The following is a 20,835-nucleotide window of genomic DNA, read 5'->3' as shown; positions in this document are numbered from 1 at the left end:
ACTGGAATGAGGAGGTGACTCTAAGGTCCCCTCAGGTCTTGACCCGTGATCCTTAGTATTTTTAGGGGTTACCATCCTTTGGGGAAATCTAATGAACACGTGGACGCGTCCCCTAGGGCACACAAATGGACACATTCAAGATTGAGTAAGAATTTAGACTGTCTGTAAAGCCAGGGAGAACTGACTCTGCCCAAGTTCAGGGAGAAATTAAACCAACCGTTAAGATTTCTATAGGGGGAAGTGTCACTGTGTATCAGGAAACTGCAATATTTCTTCTCCTCTGAGTGCATGGGAGGCCACCAGAGCCAGGAGTAGCAGATTTCATAAGCTCCTTGCTCTTCTCCCACCAGTCTATGTGGATTGAGAGGACTTCCTTCCTGACTGCATATAAGCTGCCTGGCATCCTGCGTTGGTTCGAGGTAGTTCACATGTCTCAGGTGAGTTAAGAAGTCATGACAGTCCCTCTTCTCCTCCTCTGACAGACAGGGTGCAGTGAGCCTCAAGAGGCCTCTTTGATGTTATAAAGGAGACAGTTTGTGTTTGAAGGTTCTATAGGAATCCCAGAGCAGGCAGTGCCCAGGGCATCTGCTGCCAGGGTATCCTTTTTAAATTGCTAGGTAACTTTTTGTTACCTAGTAATAACATGTTCTCAAGACACAGGTAATGAAATCAGTAGATGAAGAACATCTTTTGTAATGGGGACTGGGGGAAGGAGGAAGAGGGAAGAGATGAAGCAGGCTCTGGAAATCCTTCGACCAAGTTATCCCCTCAAAGTTCTAGTGTCAAAGGCTTTACAGCCTCATCCTATGTAATCTAATCCCACAAAGTCCTGTAAGGCGTATCTAGTTGGGACACTATATGCATAGGACCTACATCCATAAATCAACTGACTGCAAATTGAAAATATTTTGGGGAAAACTGCATCTAGACAATATACAAGGATATATGTTCTTGTCACTTTCTGAACACTGTGCTAAAATAACATTTACATGACATTTTCCTTGCATTCACTTTTAAGGAGTCTAGAGAGGATTTAAGGTTTATGAGAGGACGTATGTGAATGATCTGAAAGTATTAGGCCACATTGTAAAGGGACTTGAACACTGGGTTTTGGTGTTCTCAGGAGGCTCTAGAGCCAAATTCCCATGGACATGGAAGGATGACTGGACCATGACCAACCCTGCTCTTGAGGGAAGAGTGCTTTCCAGCAGCCATAGCCTCTACTCATTATCCCTGACTGACCCTACCCCTGAGTTGGCTCTGCAAGGCCCCTCTTCTCTAGCCATGCCTGCTGGACTGTAGCAAACTGAGAGAGCCCCTCCTGTGTGCCTGAGTCCCCGTACTGTCACTTTTCAAAGTTCTTAGTACTTCCTAATAGACTACACAATTTTCCGAGTGCTTATTTTCAGCATTTATTAACCAAAGATTAAATATAAAGTTGGGCTGTGGATTCAACTGTAATATAAACTCCAGGAAGGCAGATGCTTTGTCTGTTACTCTCTCTCTCTCTCTCTCTGCCATACTCCAAGTGCCAAGAAAAGCCTCAGGCCCATAATTTCTGCTCAAGAATATTTAAGTAAATCAAATAAGTAACTGCTCCGCTGACACCCATCATGCCTAAACAGTTACCTTACATTTTCACTTCGTAGTTCTGAAATTAGGGGAAAGCAGACATCTTTCTTTACTAACTCCCTTCATCCTATTAGCTTCTGTGATGCTTAATTTTGACTGTGAATTTGAGTCTCCTAGGAGATTGGTTAAGGCACACATCCAGGTGTGTCTATGATACTATTTCCAGAAAGCATTAACCAAGGCTGGAAGACCCACCATCCCACACTTTGGGGACCTAGGTAGAATAAATGTGGAGGGGTTGGACGACCCAACCCAGTGCCAGCCTTTCATCTCTCTGCTTCTTGTCTGCTGTGTTTGTAGGCTGTTCCATCATGCCTTCCCCTCCATGATGCCCTGAGCCCTCTGAAACAGTGAGCTGAAACAAATTATTCCTTTGCTTGTTTCATGTGTGTCTGTATGCATGTGTGTGTGTATGTTTGTACATGCCTGTAGGTATGTGCATGTGTGTGTGTCTATGTTGTTACAGGAATGCAAATAAATCTAGTATATCTTCTGATAAAAAGGTCTTGGGACAACATCCCCAGATTGATTGGAATAGATTTGTTCTTCCTGGCCTCCGTTACTAATTTTCAGGATGTCTCAGACACAAAGTTTTTTTTCCCCAAATTTTATTTAATTATTTAAGATTTTATTTATTTTATGTATATGAGTACACTGTTACTGTCTTCAGACACAACAGAAGAGAACATCAGATTCCATTACAGATCCCATTACAGTTGTGAGCCATCATGTGGTTGCTGGGAATTGAACTCTGGAAGAACAGTTAGTGCTCTTAACCACTGAGCCATCTTCCCAGCCTGAGACACAGAGTTTAATGCCTGGCTATGTGACTACATTTCTAAGCATTTGTTTTCATTATATGAACTTGTCTCTTATTGTCTGTTCTTTCCCTTATGTGGTGGCACGACCCCATCTGTCTTAGTTACGGTTTTACTGCCGTGAACAGACACCATGACCAAAAGGCAAATCTTATAAAGGACAACATTTAATTGGGGCTGGCTTACAGGTTCAGAGGTTCAGTCCATTATCATCAAGGCAGGAAGCTGGCAGCATCCAGGCAGCCATGGTGCAGGAGGAGCTGAGAGTTCTACATTTTCATCTGAAGGCTGCTAGCAGAATACTGGCTTCCAGGCAGCTAGGATGAGGGTCTTAAAGCCCACCCCCATAGTGACACACCTACTCCATCAGGGTCACACCTTCTAATAGTGCCACTCCCTGGGTCAAGCATATACAAACTATCACACCATCACTGTGAGTATAGAGGAGTGTTTTAGGATGGACTGTCAGAAAAAGTCTTACCTATTTCTTGGAGACTCTACCTTGTCCTCAGCCCTAATGTAGGAGAATGACAATTCAGCTAGGCCATGGGACAACAGTGTGATATTGGAGGATCATTATGTATATCTTCATCTCAGTTCACAAATTAGGAACTACAAAGTGTGGGATCTCAGAGCTGTAATAGATGCTAAAAATCATTGGATCCCAAAGCTATAAACTCAAATCTCTTCCAAGCCCTGTAAAAGAAAGCAAATAAAATGTCACACTAGGCTACTGGTGTCTGGCAGATGCTGAAGCAAATGCAAGCAGCCAGATCTCCCCCTACTGAGTTGACTTGTTGACTTTGGGAGAATCCCACTCAGTGCTTGCTGAGTGACAGACCCCTGCAGGCCAGCATGGCCCGGTAATCAGATTCTTTCTTGATTCCTGTCCAGTGTACAATTTTGTATGGCAAGAAGCAGAGGCCATTGGTGAGCTTGAACTGTCAAAGGGATGGTAGTCATTGATGCCAGCCCCCTGCAGCTCACAGGACTCCTGAGTTGGCTCAGGCAGATGACAGAAGTGGGAAGTGCTAGAGCAACTGGAAAGGATGCTGGCTTGCTGGGAATGAAAGTCACTACCTCTTCTCACTCATCTTCATGGAGGTTCCCATGGCATTTTGCCTTAGGAATTAACTGCCCTTCCACAGCAAGTTGGACATAAGTTATCTTGCTTGCCCATAAAAACTAAGGTTCAGCTCTGCAAAGATGCCAGAGACCTGATGGGGCTAATGAAGTCCCAAGAGTCCCAGTTGATGGCAGGCTTGGCGACATAGTCTGATATACTTATAATGGAAGTTAACCTTTGCAACCAAGAACAGCTCAGTTTCCCTCTCCATCTTTGACACCTACTGTCTTTGAGCATGTACATTATTAGTTACCTTTATAATCCTGTGATAAAACATGTATGAGTTTATGTTGCTTGTAGGATTCTAGAGAGATGAGAGTCTATCACAATGGAGAGGCATGGCAAAAGGCAGCAGACAGGCTAACAGGAGCAGGAAGCAGAGAAATCACATTTCAACTATGAACAGGAGGCAGAGACTATGAACTAGAAGGATGGCAAGGGTATAAACTTTCAAGTCCCACTCCCAGTGACAGTTCCTCCAGAGAGTCCACAGCACTTTCCCAAACAGTGCCACCAACTGGGACCAATGAATCCAAAGCCTGAGCCTATGGGGGCCATTCTTACTCAAACCTCCACAGAACATCACTTCACATGTCCTTAAGCATATGCACAGACTGGCATCTGAGGTGACTGTAAATGGAGTCATCTCTGTTGGCTGGCTTGTGATGGATGGTTGTGATGGTTCAGATTTTGATTTTTGCCATCAGCAGCTGACACCCATGTCTCCTTCCAAGTGCAGCACCCAAGTTCCACTCCACTCAAAACTCTGCTCTTGCCCTTCTCAAATGCCCATTTTTGAAGAGCCAAAGCTCTTCCCTGCTCAATCTCTGTTCCTGATAGCTGTAATGAGAATTCCAGGTTTCCAGATGCAGAAGTAGTTTCAAGAGTGTGCAGGCAAGCCAGTCAGCAAGTCTTACCATTTCTACCATGACTGGCTTCAAAGGCGGTGTCTTCCAGACATGGCCAGTCTGCTGTTGACATCCGTGTGAAGTGCTGCACTCCTAAGCTGAGGGGTAGGTTTTCCCTAGAACTCATTCTGCATCTCACCCTTGTAAAGACCCCTGGGGTTGGCTTGCATGCAGGACACAAACTCAGTCATGAGTCTCAATTTTAGGCAGTAGGCCAAGCAGTGTTCTCTTCCAGTTCATAGTCTAAGTGTTTATGTATGTGTATGGGAGCTGATGTGCCTGTATATGTGCAGATGTGGGTACTATAATTTGGATAACGAATCCAAATTCAATATAATCTGAATAAGATGAATATAGATGTTCCTAAAAAGTCTGAATGTGAAATTTTTGTCCTCAGAATAGTGCTGTTAGTAGGTACTATGAACCTTTAATAGGCAGTGCCTTGAAGAATTTCTTAGGTTAAGTATTGGGAGCTCCAAATCTCTCACTTTCTCTCCTGGATTATGATGTGAGAGTCTACACTGACACAACCTTCCCACCATTGCATATACTGCCTTTACCTGAGGCCCAACTCAGGGAATTGCCTGATCTCAGACTCTGACCTCCAGAATCATGAGCAAAATAAACCTCTTTTTCTTATAAGGAAATTGGCACCTGTATTTAGTTACAGTAGCATGACACTGACTAATGTTATAGGTGACAGAAAGATAATGGTAGTGACAGAAAATCTGTTCCTGGGGCTTTCTCACTGAGGATGCTTCCATTTCCATCTTAGTCACTTTTCTATTGCTGTGAAGAGACACAATGACCAAGGCAACCTATAAGGAAAGTGTTTATTGGGGTTCATCATTTCAGAAGGTTAGGCCCTTGCAATCATTATAGTGGGAAACACAGCAGCAAGCAGGAGTGGTGTTGGAACAGTGTCCGACAGTTTACATCCTAATCTGCAAGTTGGAGGCATAGAGAAAGAGCTAGCTGGGAATGGTGTGGACTTTTGAAACCTCAAAGCTCATCCCCAGTGGCACACCTCCTCCAAGGCCACACCTCCTAATCCTTCCCAAATGGTTCCACCAACTGAGGACTGAGTATTCAAACATATGAGCCTATGGGGGCCATTCTCATTCAGATCACCACAATCACTGAAAGCAACACTCAGAGAAATGGTTGAGGAAGCTGTTAGATCAGTAATTATAGAAATAGCTTCAGAGTGTGGCTACAGGGACTGACTGCTTCTCTCATACATGTGGTAGGTACAAGTAGTGGGGCCATTTCTCAAGAACTGTGCAGTGTCAGTTATTGTATTGTTTCAATTAATCTTCACAACATAGCCAACGAGGCAGGCACAACATCACCATCATGATAGACATGATAAATTGAGCTCCCTTCCTCTATGAAAGTTTCTCCAATTTCTTGTCTCTTCCCTCCCATCCTTTCCCACCAGTGATCTTCCTTTTTCAGAATAACTGCTATGTCCTGTCCTAACACTTACATGCATTAATCACAACACTTCTCAGTAGGTTTCTGTGGTAGGCTTTCTTACTCCAGTCTTAGCAGTGAGTCAACCGGGGCTCACGAAGGTAAGGAAACTTGACCTTACATCACACAGGTAGAAAAGCAGAGAGCTGAGATTGACACACACTGTTCATTGTACTAGGTTGTGGTCAGGAAACTGGGGTCTATGGTCTGCCTTTCTGCCTGCTTCTGCTTTTGTGAAGGCTGTTTGGGACAACCACACTTTCCTGTCCAGTTTTCTTGGCTTCTATTTCTGCCCGACAGTAACAGAGTGAAGTTGTTGTAGCTGAGCCCATCTGGCCTGCCAATCCTAAAATATTTACTCTCTGGCCCCATTGCAGAGATGTTTGCTGACCTCTAGTTTAGTTTTGACACTGAACCATAAGCTTCTGCAAACGTTGATGTTTGTCTGTTGTCATTAATACCACTATTTATCTTGGTTTCTGAGATGTGCTGGGGAAGAGTTTCCTGCCATTTCATCTTCCCTTGAACTGGTCTCAAGTCCTGCTGTGTGCTAGGCTGGGTGCTCCTAGAGCAAGCTCTCTTGATTTCTCTCGCCAGTAGCATACACAATAGCTTCCAACCAGTATGTGATGAGTTGGTTTGATGTGTGTTTTACCCAGTTTAACTGGGAGAGAAACCTTCCTGGGCATAATCAACCTCTGACGTTCTAGCAGAGCCAGCCACTTCCTGCTTGTATTTCTCCAGAGAAATCCTTTTCCTCTAAGGAGAAAGACAGCCAGCCTGTCCTTGGCTAGCAGACAGCCCCCAGAGCTGACTCATTACCCTCAGATCCTGCTGCAGCCTGGGGAGTAGGGGATGCCTTTGAATTCCTACCCTAGTGAAATCAATACCACCCACTAAGGCTCTTCTGCCAATCTTGTTTTCAACAGACCACAATTAGTCCTCTGGAGAATGCCATCGAAACCATGTCCACAGCCAACGAGAAGATCCTGATGATGATAAACCAGTACCAGAGTGATGAAAACCTTCCCATTAACCCTCTCTCCATGCTCCTCAACGGGATTGTGGACCCTGCTGTCATGGGGGGCTTCGCCAAGTATGAGAAGGTGAGGAACCTTGGAGCTTATCCCCTGTGCTCATCCTTGCTTGATCCTAGATGTTCCCTTGGTTGGGAATCAGGTTTCAACCTGAGCTCCAGTTTCCTTCTCATCCTGATTCCACACCTGGAGGAAGAAGAAGCAATTTCCCAAGGGTCTCCATTCCCCTGGCATCTCCAGAAAGCTCCGTCAAGGAAAGACTCAGAGGTGACCACAAGTCACAAGCCATGCTATTTAGTAAACCCATCTCTTCTACAGAAGTGTTGAAATAACATAGACACAGATGTAGAGAAAGAAAGAAACTCAGAATCTAAACATGTGGAAACCTGGAAGACCAACTCCATAGGCCTAGGCATAATCTAGATGTGCAAGTCACGGGGTCCTTTCAGGAAACCCCACATATTTGGCCCCAAGATTGTGTATTTAACCCTCCTGGTGTAGGTGGCCAAAAGGAAATGCCACCAGTTATTTGAGTCATAGTAGTAGCCCCTATTGGAAATGACAGTGTGACGATAAGGAGACATGGCTTTTCCTAGCATGATGTAGAACAAAAAGTCCTGAGCTGCCTTCCAACTCTCAGACCCTGACCTAGGGATGAGCTCCTCTTTCTACAAAACCTCACTGTGCATTCTCTGTGCTCTGTGACTTGATGGTGCAAAGGCAAGAATGTCCCAGTGTGCATCATTTCAGAGATAGTGATTACTATCACCCAGTCAGTCCTTTTGTCTACCCTGACACATCTGTGGTCACCCTTTGCATAGCCTTCAGGGCTGCTGCAGTATGTCCACATAGAATGGTCATATGATTCGGATGGGAACTCTGAAGAGGGGAGAAGGGAGGAATGGAGGAGCCATGAGGGAGACTGGGAGGCACGATTGAACAAGCACCAGAGGAAGTTCCTTGCTCAGCTTTCTTCCTCCAGCAGTGATCCCCTGGGCCTCAAGATCCTTCCCAAGCTCCCTATCACAGGACTCCCTGTTCTAAGCCTCCCTCCAACTCAAGCCCCCAGAATTCTGGTTCAGTAAAACCCAATAGAGACTGCAGAATATACATCAAGTCCCCCATTCAGAACAGTTTCCTGGGGAGCTGCTGCTGGTCCTGGTACCCCATGATCACAGTGGCAGGACTTCCTTGGAGTCTGTGGCCTGTTTCCAGTGGGTATTGATATGAGCTTCCAGTAAAAAGCAAGCAAACAAAACAAAAACAAAACAAAACAAAACAAAACAATGTCAGCTACGACAAGGTCCACCCCAATGCCTAGGTCCTCAAAGCTTCTCTCCCGTCAAGTTTTCTCTCAATGCCAGAGATTGACCATGTGTCCCACCTGATAAACAAAAAAATCTTAAGTCCCCACTTCTCTCCCTCTCCCGTCCCAGGCCTTCTTCACTGAAGAGTATAGCAGGGAGCACCCGGAGGACCAGGACAAGCTGAGCCGCCTCAAGGACCTGATTGCATGGCAGGTAAAGCCTCACTGGGCATGGGTACATCCATCCAGGCCCTCCTCTTTCCCCAGTTCTCTGGCCCTCTGCTCACCTGGCCTGGCCTGACTCCTCATGGCCTGCTCCTCACCTCCATCCTCTTCTGATGCTGGATGACACCTGAGCTGGCTCATGTATTCGGGACACCTTACCCTTGGGCGTTGCCTAGAGCCAGGGCAGCAATAGATGCTGTGCTAAAGGAGGTTGAGATTGCTTTCTTTGATGTTAAATTCAGGCAGTAGCTTTTCACAGCGGGGCTCAAATGAAATCCACCCGATCCTCACATCCACCATCAACTTGCACCAATCAGACAATAGAAAGCTTGCCCCCTCCCTCGCCACCACATTTCTTGTGAGGCTGACCCAGTTTGTTGCAGATAGTGTGCAGATGGATATCAGGTTCTGCAGATAATTGAGGTCTTTGTTAGGCTGGCTCACGGTCAAAGGGTCCACATCTTCCTAGCTCGGCCAGATTCCAGCGTGAGGACCTGTTATTTATCTGCCTCTATATCCCGTCTTGTCATATTCTTCTTCTTGCCCACTCTTCTTCCCCACCTCCTTCTGTGCATCTGCCTGCTGCTCTTAGAAGCTCTTTGCTTCTCTGTCATTTGCCTCTCTCTGCCTCCTACACACTCACATCTTCCTCCTCTCTCTCTCTGTCTTTTCTTTGCTCTCCCTTTCTCTTTTATTTCTCTCTTTTTTTTCCAAAGAAGAAACAATCTTCTAGATCCCTCCCTTGGGGGGCTTTTAAAGAACCAGACTCTTCTTGCTTTTAGCCCTTTGACAGGCTCCTCAGACACCTACTGGGTCTGGGCTCTTCACAGATGGTGCACCGTTGGACATAGGAGGTGTAAGATGGTTAGAGCTGAGCAGAAGCCAGGGGCCGGGTGTAGCAGGCTGCAGGCTGCCCACTTCTCCTCACTACCTCTTGCCAGTCACCATGCAAAGAGGGGTGCGCTTTCCTTGTTAGGGAGTTTGGTTACTCCAGGGAAATCAAGGACTGAGAAGCATTGGGTGTAGACTCTTTTCTTAAAATAAGTATTCCTAATTCAGGTCCTTCCCTGCCTCTGCCAATTTATGCAAAGTGGGACTTTAAAAACGAAACGCTGAGCGAGCAATGCAGACATGCTTTCCCTGAATGCATTAGGTGTGTCTGGAATTTTCTTTCTGCTTCCCACTCTGTACCACCCATGAAGCTTAAATATTCTTCAAGTGTCTCCATCTTTCTGGGACCATCTGTATCCTTTTAATACTCACATAGTGGCACTTCCCTTGCCAGCCAATCTGGGAAGCAAGAAGGCTGGCTGAGCGAGTCTCTTCCCTGGATACTTCTAGGGCATCCAGGGAGGACTACCAGGTCTCACATATTGACTTTGCACTGTTAACTGCCAGGATCCTCTTCTCAACTGGTTAGTTCCCCATGCCAAATCCACTGCCTTCAGAGCAGTTAAGAACATTCTTTCCAAGTGTCGGAGCTGATTAGAAGGGCTCTACATACACGAGAGACTGAAATCTGCTTGCATTCGGTGTAACTGCCTCTAAGGTTATGAGGCACATTTGGGCAGCGCCCCCTAGTGTCTACTTTTTCCATAGCATGGCCTATGGCTCCCAAGGCCACAGGTTACAGAGGCCTTTTAACCCCAGAGGAAAGTGCCCTGAGCCATGCCCTCTCCTACTCTATCTCTAACTATGGCACGGTCATTCAGATAGTGCAGTCCTGCTGTGTAGGGGCTGTGGTGTTCTTGTCATTACACTCAGCAAGTCAACTTGTGTGTTTCTCTTCCATCCACTCTCAAAGCCCTTGTTTAGTGAGCCCACACTGTGTCCCAGGCACCGTGCCAGCTAACACAGAAATACGGATGGGCAAATCTGAGCCTGTCCATTAGAGCTGAACTCCAGGGAGGACATTGTCTTGCAAAGCTACATTCACATTGAGATTTTTCTAAAGACTTGAGAACCTTAGTCTTTAAAGGTAAATGGGACTTTTTACCAAACCAAAGAAATTTGAAGTTTCCAATATTCAGTTTGTACCAGAATTTGTAGGTTTCAAGGTTGGGATCTTTCTAGATGTTTTCTGTAAAGATTTGATTGCATGGGACAATGTCTTCAGTATATTATTCTCTCAAGCTTTCTGTTGTGAAACATTACATATAGGAAAGTGCGTATGAAAATATGGTTCTTTGGTTTAGTACCAAGCATCTATGGACATGACCCCACCGCCACTCACACCCATCAGGGCGCCTGTGTAGTCCTGTAGTCATTACCAGCCCTCAGATAGGCTGACCACTTTTCTGGTTTTATAGGAATTATTTCCTAGCATTTTAAAAAGAGCTCCACTCCCCAAGCACGCATTTGTAGGCATCGTAGTTTGCCCTGGATTCCTGCTGACCTGCGTATAATTGGGACCACCATGGACAGCTCTCTGTGTCCGTTAGCCTTGTGAAGTTTGCTCATTTTGTTGTATCTCGCTACCATTTTTCTATGCTGTCTAGAAGTCTATACAGATTGATCCTGCAGCGATACCAAATGTATTCATTTTTGTGCTCATTAGAATTAGGTTGGTTCCAACTTAGCTGGGGCTCTTGGCTGTATCTTTGTTGGGTGCACTTAGACCTGGAAATGCTTGGTCTTAACGCAGGAGAAAATGTAGCTTTAGTATCTATTACTAAATTTCTATCAGCAAAGGTTAATTTACCAATATCACGTGAGTAAAAAAAACAGTACATCCAGCTATGTATCCAGCTTTTTTTTACATATCCTTAAAATTCACTAGGTTACTGCATATATCAAAGATTTGACTTTCTCTATATTTTGCCTCATAAGTATATAGCATACAAATAATATATCCATTTATTGAAACATCCTCCTGTAGGTAAATGTGTGTACATTCTAGTCCCTCAAGGTACACATAATAGTAGAATTGCTGGTTCATACGAGCTCAACCTTCCTGGATATAAGAAACAGTTATCCAAAGTGTCTATACCAGCTTTCCTGTCTGTCAGCAGACCTGAGAGAGTCTGAATCCCTCTCCAGTCTCACTTAAACACCTACAAAAACACTCACGTAAAACAAAAGTTAACTTAAAAATTATTACAGACATATTATGTTATCCTTTCTGATCACAGTGGAGTAAACCCCAAAATACATAGGGAGATAAACCACAGAAGTTATACTCATAGATGGAGACTGAATAATACACTTTTAAATGAATGATGTATCATTGAGGATGTGAGAAAGGACATTAGAACAATCCCGTGAATCGAATGAAAACGGAAGCACAATGTGCCGAAACCCATGGGACTTAGCAAAACATCTATCGTAAATGAGTGGCATACTCAGATGGGAAAATGTGTATTTGGAAGCTCTGATGGGGTGTTCTCTGGATGTCAACGTCTAGCTGATATGAAGCTTAACACCCATAGTTCTTTGCTGACTTCTCTTAGTCTGGTTGGCCTGCTCATGTGTCACTGAGCATCCACGTCGCTCCCTCCTCCCTCTTAACACCTTGAGATTGATGCTAAGCTGACCAATTTTCTGTCTTATCTAAAATGTAACACTAAAGCTATACATGCATTCCATTTGAAATATAATATCTTTATAGAAGACTCCTTTGGTAATATTTTTAACATAACAACTTAAGCTTTCTATAGATTCTCTTCCATATTCATCTGTCCCTTTGTTCCCATGTTCTCTATCCTGCCTGTTAATTTTGGTCCCGTCCCCTCTGGGTGAATTTCCTCCAGTGCCTGGTGACCCCTGCAGATCCCTCCTAATTCCTAGTGAAGCTAATTGGAAATCAGCATGCAAGGGATGTCGGCATGGAAGGCTCTGCTGGTAAGGTGGCATCATTGCCTGGCAACTGAGTGACCCACATGTTTGAACCTACACACCTACATAGGACACTTACATTCTCTAGAAGCAGATTCTTGCAAGCATGTAACAGGAAGATGATCATGGTTACTACACTGGACTATCTGGGCACCATGCAGCGGGCATCTCCCTACCCATAAGCCGCTTTCTTTTCATCTGCTTGTTTTCAGTCTGGTGGCGACTGCTTCTCCTCCTGCCTTTGGGTATGGTACTCCTGAGTCCCAGGTTTCAGGATCTAATTGTTTTAGAGGACAAGTTCCTGCTTTTTGGGAAAGTGGACTCGCATTATACCTAGCTGTGAGATGAAGGAATGAGCACCCTGGGCAAGGAACTGGCTGTCAGCTAACCTCTTTTAAGCACCAACTCCCTCCTCTGCTCCTGGAGGTCAGTTACAGCCTCCGGCTGCCTTCTTCCCACACATGCGCTGTGGCACGTTTATAGCTGAGTGCACATCTCACTGCAGAGTGTGCCTCCCCTGCACCTCTCTTCTCTCAAGATAGCTAAGAGAAGGAGACAGAAATGCCTTTGCCCTACCATGGTGGAGATGTTTGTTCCTCTATAAAGATTCTACCCCCTATCCTGGCCATCTTAGTTATTTTACCAGACAGTCGTGCAATTAAGTTTCTCAAACTTTCCTTGCAGCCATGAGCCCTGCGGCTCTGTTCCCTTCCAGTCTCTGAGGTTTTGTGCTCTGACCTCGTGGATAAGGCAAACTGCACCTCTCCTCTCAATTCTTCTCTCTTCTCACGTCTTCCTGAGATGTGGCAACACTTTCTAGAAACTCTTTACTCATAATAGAACTTTCTGATACCAGCACACTCATAGCAGCCATGAAAAGTATAATTGGGCCCCACGGTGTAAGATGGGCCTTGGTCTCTCTCCCCTTCATGCTCTTTGCTCTTGCCTGGCTTCTTATCTCCATAATTTCACTTTTGTACTCCTGAATACTTCTTAAACAAGACTGTGAGCCAAAACCCTGGGGAGTCCTCCTTTCTGTTCTCCGAACTCTTGACACTTCACAGATTTTTTCGAAGACTCAGATTTCCCCATTGTCTGTGGCTTCTAATGCCCATGACAGCCACAATTCCAAGGAAACTAGATCAGCTGGGGTCACTGTTCCCCTCCACAATAAATTCTAAAGCTACAGCTGTCCCAGGGACCATGCAGGTCTCTGAGCACCCGAAGGATCTCCAGGAAAAGTTAACAAGTCAACTTGAGCTCCTGAGATAGCCCCCAAGCTGAGGTCCATGGTTTGCTACCTCTCTCTTCAGATCCCCTTCCTGGGAGCTGGGATTAAGATCCATGAGAAAAGGGTGTCAGACAACCTGCGCCCCTTCCATGACCGGATGGAGGAGTGCTTCAAGAACCTGAAAATGAAGGTGGAAAAGGAGTATGGTGTCCGAGAGATGGTAAGAGTTGTCCCTGTGACTGGGAACGGGGAGGATTATGGGAATAAGGGCTGAAAGGGGCTGGCAATGGGGGAACCTTCCTGTATGCCTAGTTCCTCAAAAATCACTCCTTAAGGCAAACCAGTTAGAAGTGGACCTATAGACCTACCACTTACCCAAGGAACTGTATAATTAATTGTAAAGACTATATTAATGATGAAGCACCTAATATGTGCTTGGCCTTTTATAAATACAGTTGATATATATCAAGTGATTGATATAAGCAGATAGCAACACTTTTAATATATATAATATATATTTGAGGCATTAAATAACTTACCAAAAGCATTAAGTGAAGGCCAGGGTGTGTAGACAGTCTCCAACACCACTGTACCCCACAGCCTGAAGAGGACACTGGCCATCACTCTCAGAGACAACATCTTACCTTTCACATAAAATGGAATCATCAAACATCAGAGCTTTATAGACCCTTGAAAATTGTCTGTCCCAACCCACTTGATCTATAGACAACTGGAAAAGAGCCATGATTGCAGGAAGGGCCCAGCACTGAGCCTGGGACTCTTTTCCTCCAAGCAGAAACAAGTTGATCCTTCTACACTCTCTTCCTGAAACACAGCTTCAAAGTTAAACACTTGGATTTAGGCCAGACTTCCCAGGCTGAAAGGCCAGTTTTCCCCCTTCCCCCCATTTAGATACCAGCCTCAAACTCCAGGCCCCAAGAGTTAGGCCCCACACTTCTGTATACAATAGTTACAAATTTGGGGGGCTTGCATCCTCCCTCCTGGTCTGGTAATCCCCTGGAACTCCACACTCCAATTACTCAGCAGTTTCTCAACTTTGTGATGATTTTTAAAGTTATAGGCAGTCTGTAGACATTGTACCTCAAAATTTGATCTTTCCTGGGCTAGAGATGTGTGGTCAAGCATTCTTGAAAGATTCTAGACTAGGACACCTACACACAACTCTCAACCATGGGTAAGAGTCTGCCTGTGGGGTGAGCAGCCAGTATGCTACAGTATATGGCATGGTGTTCCTACCTAGGGCGCTTGGCCATCTGGGTAGATTCCATGCGTTTTCAGATTACACTTTCAACTTAACAACAGACTTATCGGGATGTGATCTCATACACTGAGGAGCCTCTGTACAGAAGCTTTGAGATAAGGATAGCAATCCAGAGTAGCTAGGTGAAGGACACAGAGGGCGAGGTAGGAGAGGATCTCAAACAGGAAACTTCCATGTTGTCGGGACACGCCCCCCTCTGGTTTATTGGCATGTGATAACCTACCAGGGAGCTCACTAGAGCTTAAGTGCGGAGAATCTTTCCAAAGCTTTCACTATTCAGCCATGATTGAGTGACTCATTAGCTCCAGGCTGGAGATTCATCTCTGTTCCTTGTCTCCTCTCTGGAGGTTGTGTTGATAATATGTGACTCAAAGTCTCATCCCTGTAATGACAGGGTTGGTCTCTCTGGTACAGGCCAGCCACATCTCAAGCCCTCTCATTAGCATAAGGAAAGATAGTTCATGAGGCCACTGAATAATACAGATGCTGTCTCAAATGGGGAAACATAAGGCCTAGTCACTGTTCCCCTGGGATTGAGGCTGCTAGTGTTTATCCTGCCACCCTGTGGTCCTGCTGGCTGGCAGCTTTGCACTGATGCCCTCTGTCCACAGTTCCACCCTGTCTAGAGGATGAGGGCTTAGGTTGCAAAGCCTTGCTCCCCAGATTGCTTACGACCGGTTCTCATACCTGCAGCCTGACTTCGAAGACAGGAGACTGGGCCGCCCCAGGTCCATGCTTCGTTCCTACAGGCAGATGTCCATCATCTCTCTAGCCTCCATGAATTCTGACTGCAGTACCCCCAGCAAGGTCACCCCAGAATGGTAAGCGTTTTCCTGAAGCCCCTGGCCCAGGCTTCCTTCCCATTCCCTTTAAAGCCTTTCCCCAGCCAGGAACTCAGGAACACCTTGGAGTCACTCAGCATGTTGCCTTGGCTGGTGCCATTTTTTTTTAAGCATCCTGGACAGCTGAGACAGCTTGGTGGCTTTCCCAAGAGCACAGAACTAACTGCAGCCACCCACCCCCAATCCCCTCTAGACATGCTGCTACCACTGCCGCTGGGCTGCTTCCCCATTGATGCAGCCAGCATCCCTCTCCCAACCTGCACTGTAACTGGTCTTTCCTCTAACAGGGTCCAGTGCTTCCCATATCACTCCAATAGTAGTATGCTCCTCCCACACCACTAGCATCTTCCCCTACCCAACTTCACTGTTTGCATCAGAGGCACCATGTGCCCAGTGTTCAGGCACCAGGACCACTGTTCCCCTCTTACTGAGCAACCGGTAGCTCAGAGAAATCGAGAGACTGATCAGGGTCATTCAGCTAAAAAGCAGCAGTGGCTGGATTTGAACCCAGATCCACATTCTAACTAGTTTCACCTCCTTGCCATGTCTCTTGATTTTAGTCATCTGATCATTCATCTTTATTCTGTCATCTTTATTTTGAATGTCTGTGGATGAGTGACTTTCAGTTTGCTATCAATATAACTGATCAGGCCCCAGGCCTGCTGTGATAGCTCAGTCAGCACGAAGGTCCTCTTAGGGCCCTGTGCCTCTATCAGGCTCTAACTAGTTCCCAATGCTCCTCCCCTGCCCTTCAGCTTTGACCTAGAGTCAGCAGCACCCAAGACTCCGAAAGTGGAAGAGGAGCCCATCTCCCCAGGGAGCACTCTGCCAGAGGTCAAGCTTCGGCGGTCCAAGAAAAGGACCAAGAGGAGCAGCGTGGTGTTTGCAGACGAGAAGGCAACAATGGAGTCAGACCTGAAGCGGGTGAGCATAGATGCCAGGTTCTCCCCAGATCTTCAGAACATTGTGCCAGGAAGCTCAGGCCTCCTGAGTGGGTGGACTGGAGCCTGGCTCCCACACTACAGTGGGCCTTAGAGGAAAGAAGCTGCCCAATATGAAGTACTGGGTACACTCATGCTCCACAGGCAGGATTTGAACCCAAGCCATTGGACTCTAGAGCTTGAACAACTTGTGCAGGGGAAAGTAGCCACTGTGGCCCTCAACTATCTGTCTATCTATCTATCTATCTATCTATCCATCCATCTATCTTCATTCTATATAAACTATATACAGAATCGTTTGTAAATATAATGTATATATATTGAATAAAATACAACCATGTATTGTTATATATAATAAAATTATATAAGCAATGCTTGGCGAGGGGGCTGAGGCCAGAGGATTGTAATGAGTTGGAGGGCAGCCTATGCTACATAGTGAGTTTCAGGGCAGCCTCATCTACAGAGTAACCCCTTAGCCCAAAAAGAAGTTCAACACTAATAATTACTAGTGAAGAGATTTGGCATCATGCAGCCCCGAGTTCAATGCAAAGTTTTATTGAAAGCATGCCGCAGACTGGCAAGGGAATGAACAGCAGCCGTTATGGCAGGGGTGAGGCTGGATGAAAGGGGAGAGCCAGCTGATACCTTCTGGTGAAGGAAAAAAAACCCATAAGCTTCCTAGTGAGCCTCTGAAGTATGAGCGTGTCTTCTATGCTCCAGGACTCTGCAGAGCACCATTCACCTGATAGTCTAACTGAATGGACTTTCTCCAGCACTCCTAGTGTTATGTAATATGCAACCTATACAAACATATTAGGCAGAGCAACACGGAATGGTATAAAGCAAAACAGTAGACTGACTATGCCAGGTCCATAGCTGCCACTTTAAGTACTTTCCCCTGACCTTTGAGGAATTATATTTGCCTTATGCTAAGCCCTTATGGTCTGTTCTATTTATTTATACTTATTTGTGTATATGTGTTTGTGTGTTGTATCATCTAGCTTTCTAGAAAGCACGAATTCATGAGTGACACCAATCTCTCGGAGCATGCAGCCATCCCCACCAGGGTGTCTGTCCTCTCTCAGATGAGTTTTGCCAGCCAGTCCATGCCCACCATCCCGGGTATGTATTTCCAACTACCAACCTGGGGGAAAAGGTAGTGTGAGTTGCCAAGCAGTCAGGGAGAGGAAGGATGGGAACTCCTTGTCTAGGGCAAGGCAGGCTGGGTGTCTGGAGCCAGAAGCCCATGGCTTCTGCACTCTCAACATCCCTCATTAGGGAGGCCATGGATCAAGCTCTATTTGGAGCAGAAGCAGAAATCTGCTGTCCCTCTGGGACCACTCTCTACCATGACTCCCTGCATTTGCAGGCAGCAGATTCCTTCAGGCTCAAGAGGGTGCCTTTAGCATATCTCTAAGGTCCATGGCACCTCTGCTGGCCAGAAAGACTACTTCAAAATTTACAAAGCTTGCCACAGCATCTGATGGCTGTGGTGTTCAGTGTATAGATGACACCTGTGCCCATGTTTTACTGTCCAAGGATACAGGACATCCCCCAATCATTTTCCATTAACAGAGGGAGGCCCACACACAGCCAGGAACTCAGCATCTATGCATCTAGTTCTGGTGTGTGCTGCTCCATGCAGGCTCTGTGCAGGGGGCTGGGCGTAATAGAACTAGGCAGTTCTGGTGCTGCCCCCTTGGGGCTGAACAATGCATGACAGTAAAGACATCTTTCACCAGAGTAGCCTGGCAGGGTTAAGCTCCGGCCAGGCCCTGCCGTAACTCATTATCCCCATCCCCTACATCATGGCACCCACCCATGATGTGGAAAACACCACCATCCTCATTGTGACACATTCAAACCAGTGCAAAATGTCAGGCTCCCGTACAGACCAACTAGTCAGTGGGAGGCTGAGGTCAGACTCAACACACTGAAGACATAAGCCCACGTGGTCCCAGACCCTCCCCTTCTCATCCCTCTTTCCATCTGGATACATCTGGACAAGGCTTTGCAAAGGACCAGGAGACAGGAGCACCCAAAGAACAGCTCAAGGCTTAAGATACTCATCCTGTCCCCTGGGACCTATTTCTCTCCTGTACCCACTAACTCATGTTCGGGTCCCTTCTAGCCCTCACACTCTCAGCGGCAGGCATGCCTGGGCTAGATGAAGCCAACACATCTCCCCGCCTGAGTCAAACCTTCTTCCAAGTCTCAGATGGTGATAAGAAGACTCTGAAAAAGAAGAAAGTCAATCAGTTCTTCAAGACCATGGTGAGGATGCCAGAGGCTAGAAAGAGAGGGCATGGAGAAAGAGAGAGAGAGAGAGAGAGAGAGAGAGAGAGAGAGAGAGAGAGAGAAGGAAATAATGGGGATGGTCTACGTACTTGTGCATGTTCTTTACCTGTGAGTATGTGCCCTTGGCTACTCCCTAAGGAGTGTGGGCAGGAATCCTAAGGCAAGGGCAGCTGTCTAGCCATGCCCACCATGCAGGGCTTCTTGGGACTTCAAGTACCACCTGTGAGCAAGATTAACCCCAGTTCTGGTGAAGCAGGGTCTTCTGGGACCTCAGAACCAGTAGGTGGGCTCGCCCTGACTTAAGCTCTCCTTTGGAGCTCCTCTCTGGGCCCCAGCAGCCAATGGAACTGTTTTTTTTTTGGGGGGGGGGAAAGCACTTTCCTATTCTACTTACATTACAAAAATCCTTCAAATTAAAAGTTGGTTTTGAATTACTGACCCTTGAAGTCCCACCTCCTGTTGTTTCCCTGTCGGTCCTCATCTGGGATCAAGAAGGTACGGATGCACTTCTGATCCTCCAGCACTATGAATCAGAGTGGAGATACTATAAAAATCACAGGCTACCCGAGAGCCTGCGTGAGTGAGTCAGGCACCATGCTAAGCACTTCCCCATTATATACTGTTTGATCCTTCCCTGTTCCAGAATTTTTTTTTTTTTTGGCCAGCCTCACAGAGTTAACTAAGATATATGCAGAATCCACACAGCTAGCAAGGGGTCTATGAAACTTCCCCAAATCAGCTTTCTGACAAAACTCAAGGTCATTGCAATGTCCAGTCACTTATCTTTAGGCATAAGTCAGAGTTGTGGGGTCTAGGGTTCTCCCTCATGAAGCACATACAATTCCGACCTTGCTGACGTGTTTGTGTATCTTCCCACAAAGCTGGCTAGCAAGTCAAGTGAAGAAAACAAGCAGATCCCAGACTCCCAGTCCACAGATATGTGAAGCACTGCTGAGCCAAGCACTATGGGAGCTTGAAGCATGCACATGACCTTGGAGTACCACGAGGAGACAAGGTGTTAAAAGAGACAGATGATCCCAAGGGGGGCCCAGAACTCAAGTGACGACAAGCCTTGTATCTCCTGTGGCCACCACAACAGTGATGGATGACTCAAACCAACAAAGAAGCCCCACCATGGATTCTTGCACCTCAAGGAGCCAGCAAGTGCTGGATGATTCTTCTCCCCAGCATCCGAGGGATGCAAGTCGTAACTCAAATTCACAGCTAGGAGGACCTATCTTTTGTTTCATTCCTTAGTCTCAGCACTTACAAGAACTGATTTAAATGTTCTATTTTCTCTTAACATTTTTGTACTTTTACATTTTTTAATAAGCCCCTTGCTACTCAATCACCTCCAAACTGCCACTCTTTCTTACCAACATTAAAAATGATCCCACGGCTCAAATGAGATCCCTTGTTATCTGCTTCTCTTACTGAAGGACTGGGGAGGAAGTTCCCAGGGTGGGAGGCAGCCCAGGGGGCTACAGCAGTATGAAAGGCTTGTGTTGGTTCATCTCAATGCCATGTTTTCTCCCCTGGCTCAGGCCACCTCAAGAATCTTCTTTGGTATCTTTGGATCCCTGGTCACACTCCTTAGGGAGTAACCAAGGGCACATATATCCACAGGCAAAAAAAAAAATATATACACACACACACACACACACACAGAAGTGTGTAGAAGACTCTGGTGTCTTTGGAGCCACATCATTGGGTATTAGGATACTGAGAAAGCCTACCCATAATTTCCCTCTTATAGCCTGACAAGAGAGACTTTCACACCCAGCCTGTTACTCAACTGAAACAAGCAGTGGTGGAAATTAGAGGTCTGAGGACTGGTGAATTCATGGTCCATCCTTCAAGTTATATCAGCAGGTCAGAG

General features: G+C 46.1%; 1 protein-coding gene across 1 annotated transcript in view; it reads left to right on the top strand.

Annotated features, from left to right (window-relative positions):
• Dock2 (dedicator of cytokinesis 2) overlaps positions 1–20,366 on the top strand; it is a 414,603-nt gene extending 394,237 nt beyond the window's left edge. The window contains exons 44-52 of the mRNA XM_028756478.1: positions 351–437; positions 6,890–7,066; positions 8,434–8,517; positions 13,676–13,813; positions 15,569–15,696; positions 16,473–16,641; positions 17,660–17,780; positions 18,790–18,932; positions 19,838–20,366. Of these exons, the coding sequence (XP_028612311.1) occupies positions 351–437; positions 6,890–7,066; positions 8,434–8,517; positions 13,676–13,813; positions 15,569–15,696; positions 16,473–16,641; positions 17,660–17,780; positions 18,790–18,932; positions 19,838–19,900 (1,110 nt within the window). The 3' untranslated portion in view covers positions 19,901–20,366. The remainder of the gene's footprint in view (positions 1–350; positions 438–6,889; positions 7,067–8,433; positions 8,518–13,675; positions 13,814–15,568; positions 15,697–16,472; positions 16,642–17,659; positions 17,781–18,789; positions 18,933–19,837) is intronic.
• Positions 20,367–20,835: the final 469 nt, after the last annotated feature.

This window comes from Grammomys surdaster, unplaced genomic scaffold, assembly GCF_004785775.1.
Source record: "Grammomys surdaster isolate TR1022 unplaced genomic scaffold, NIH_TR_1.0 126121, whole genome shotgun sequence".
Taxonomy (NCBI): domain Eukaryota; kingdom Metazoa; phylum Chordata; class Mammalia; order Rodentia; family Muridae; genus Grammomys; species Grammomys surdaster.
This window is presented reverse-complemented; position numbering and strand designations above follow the sequence as displayed.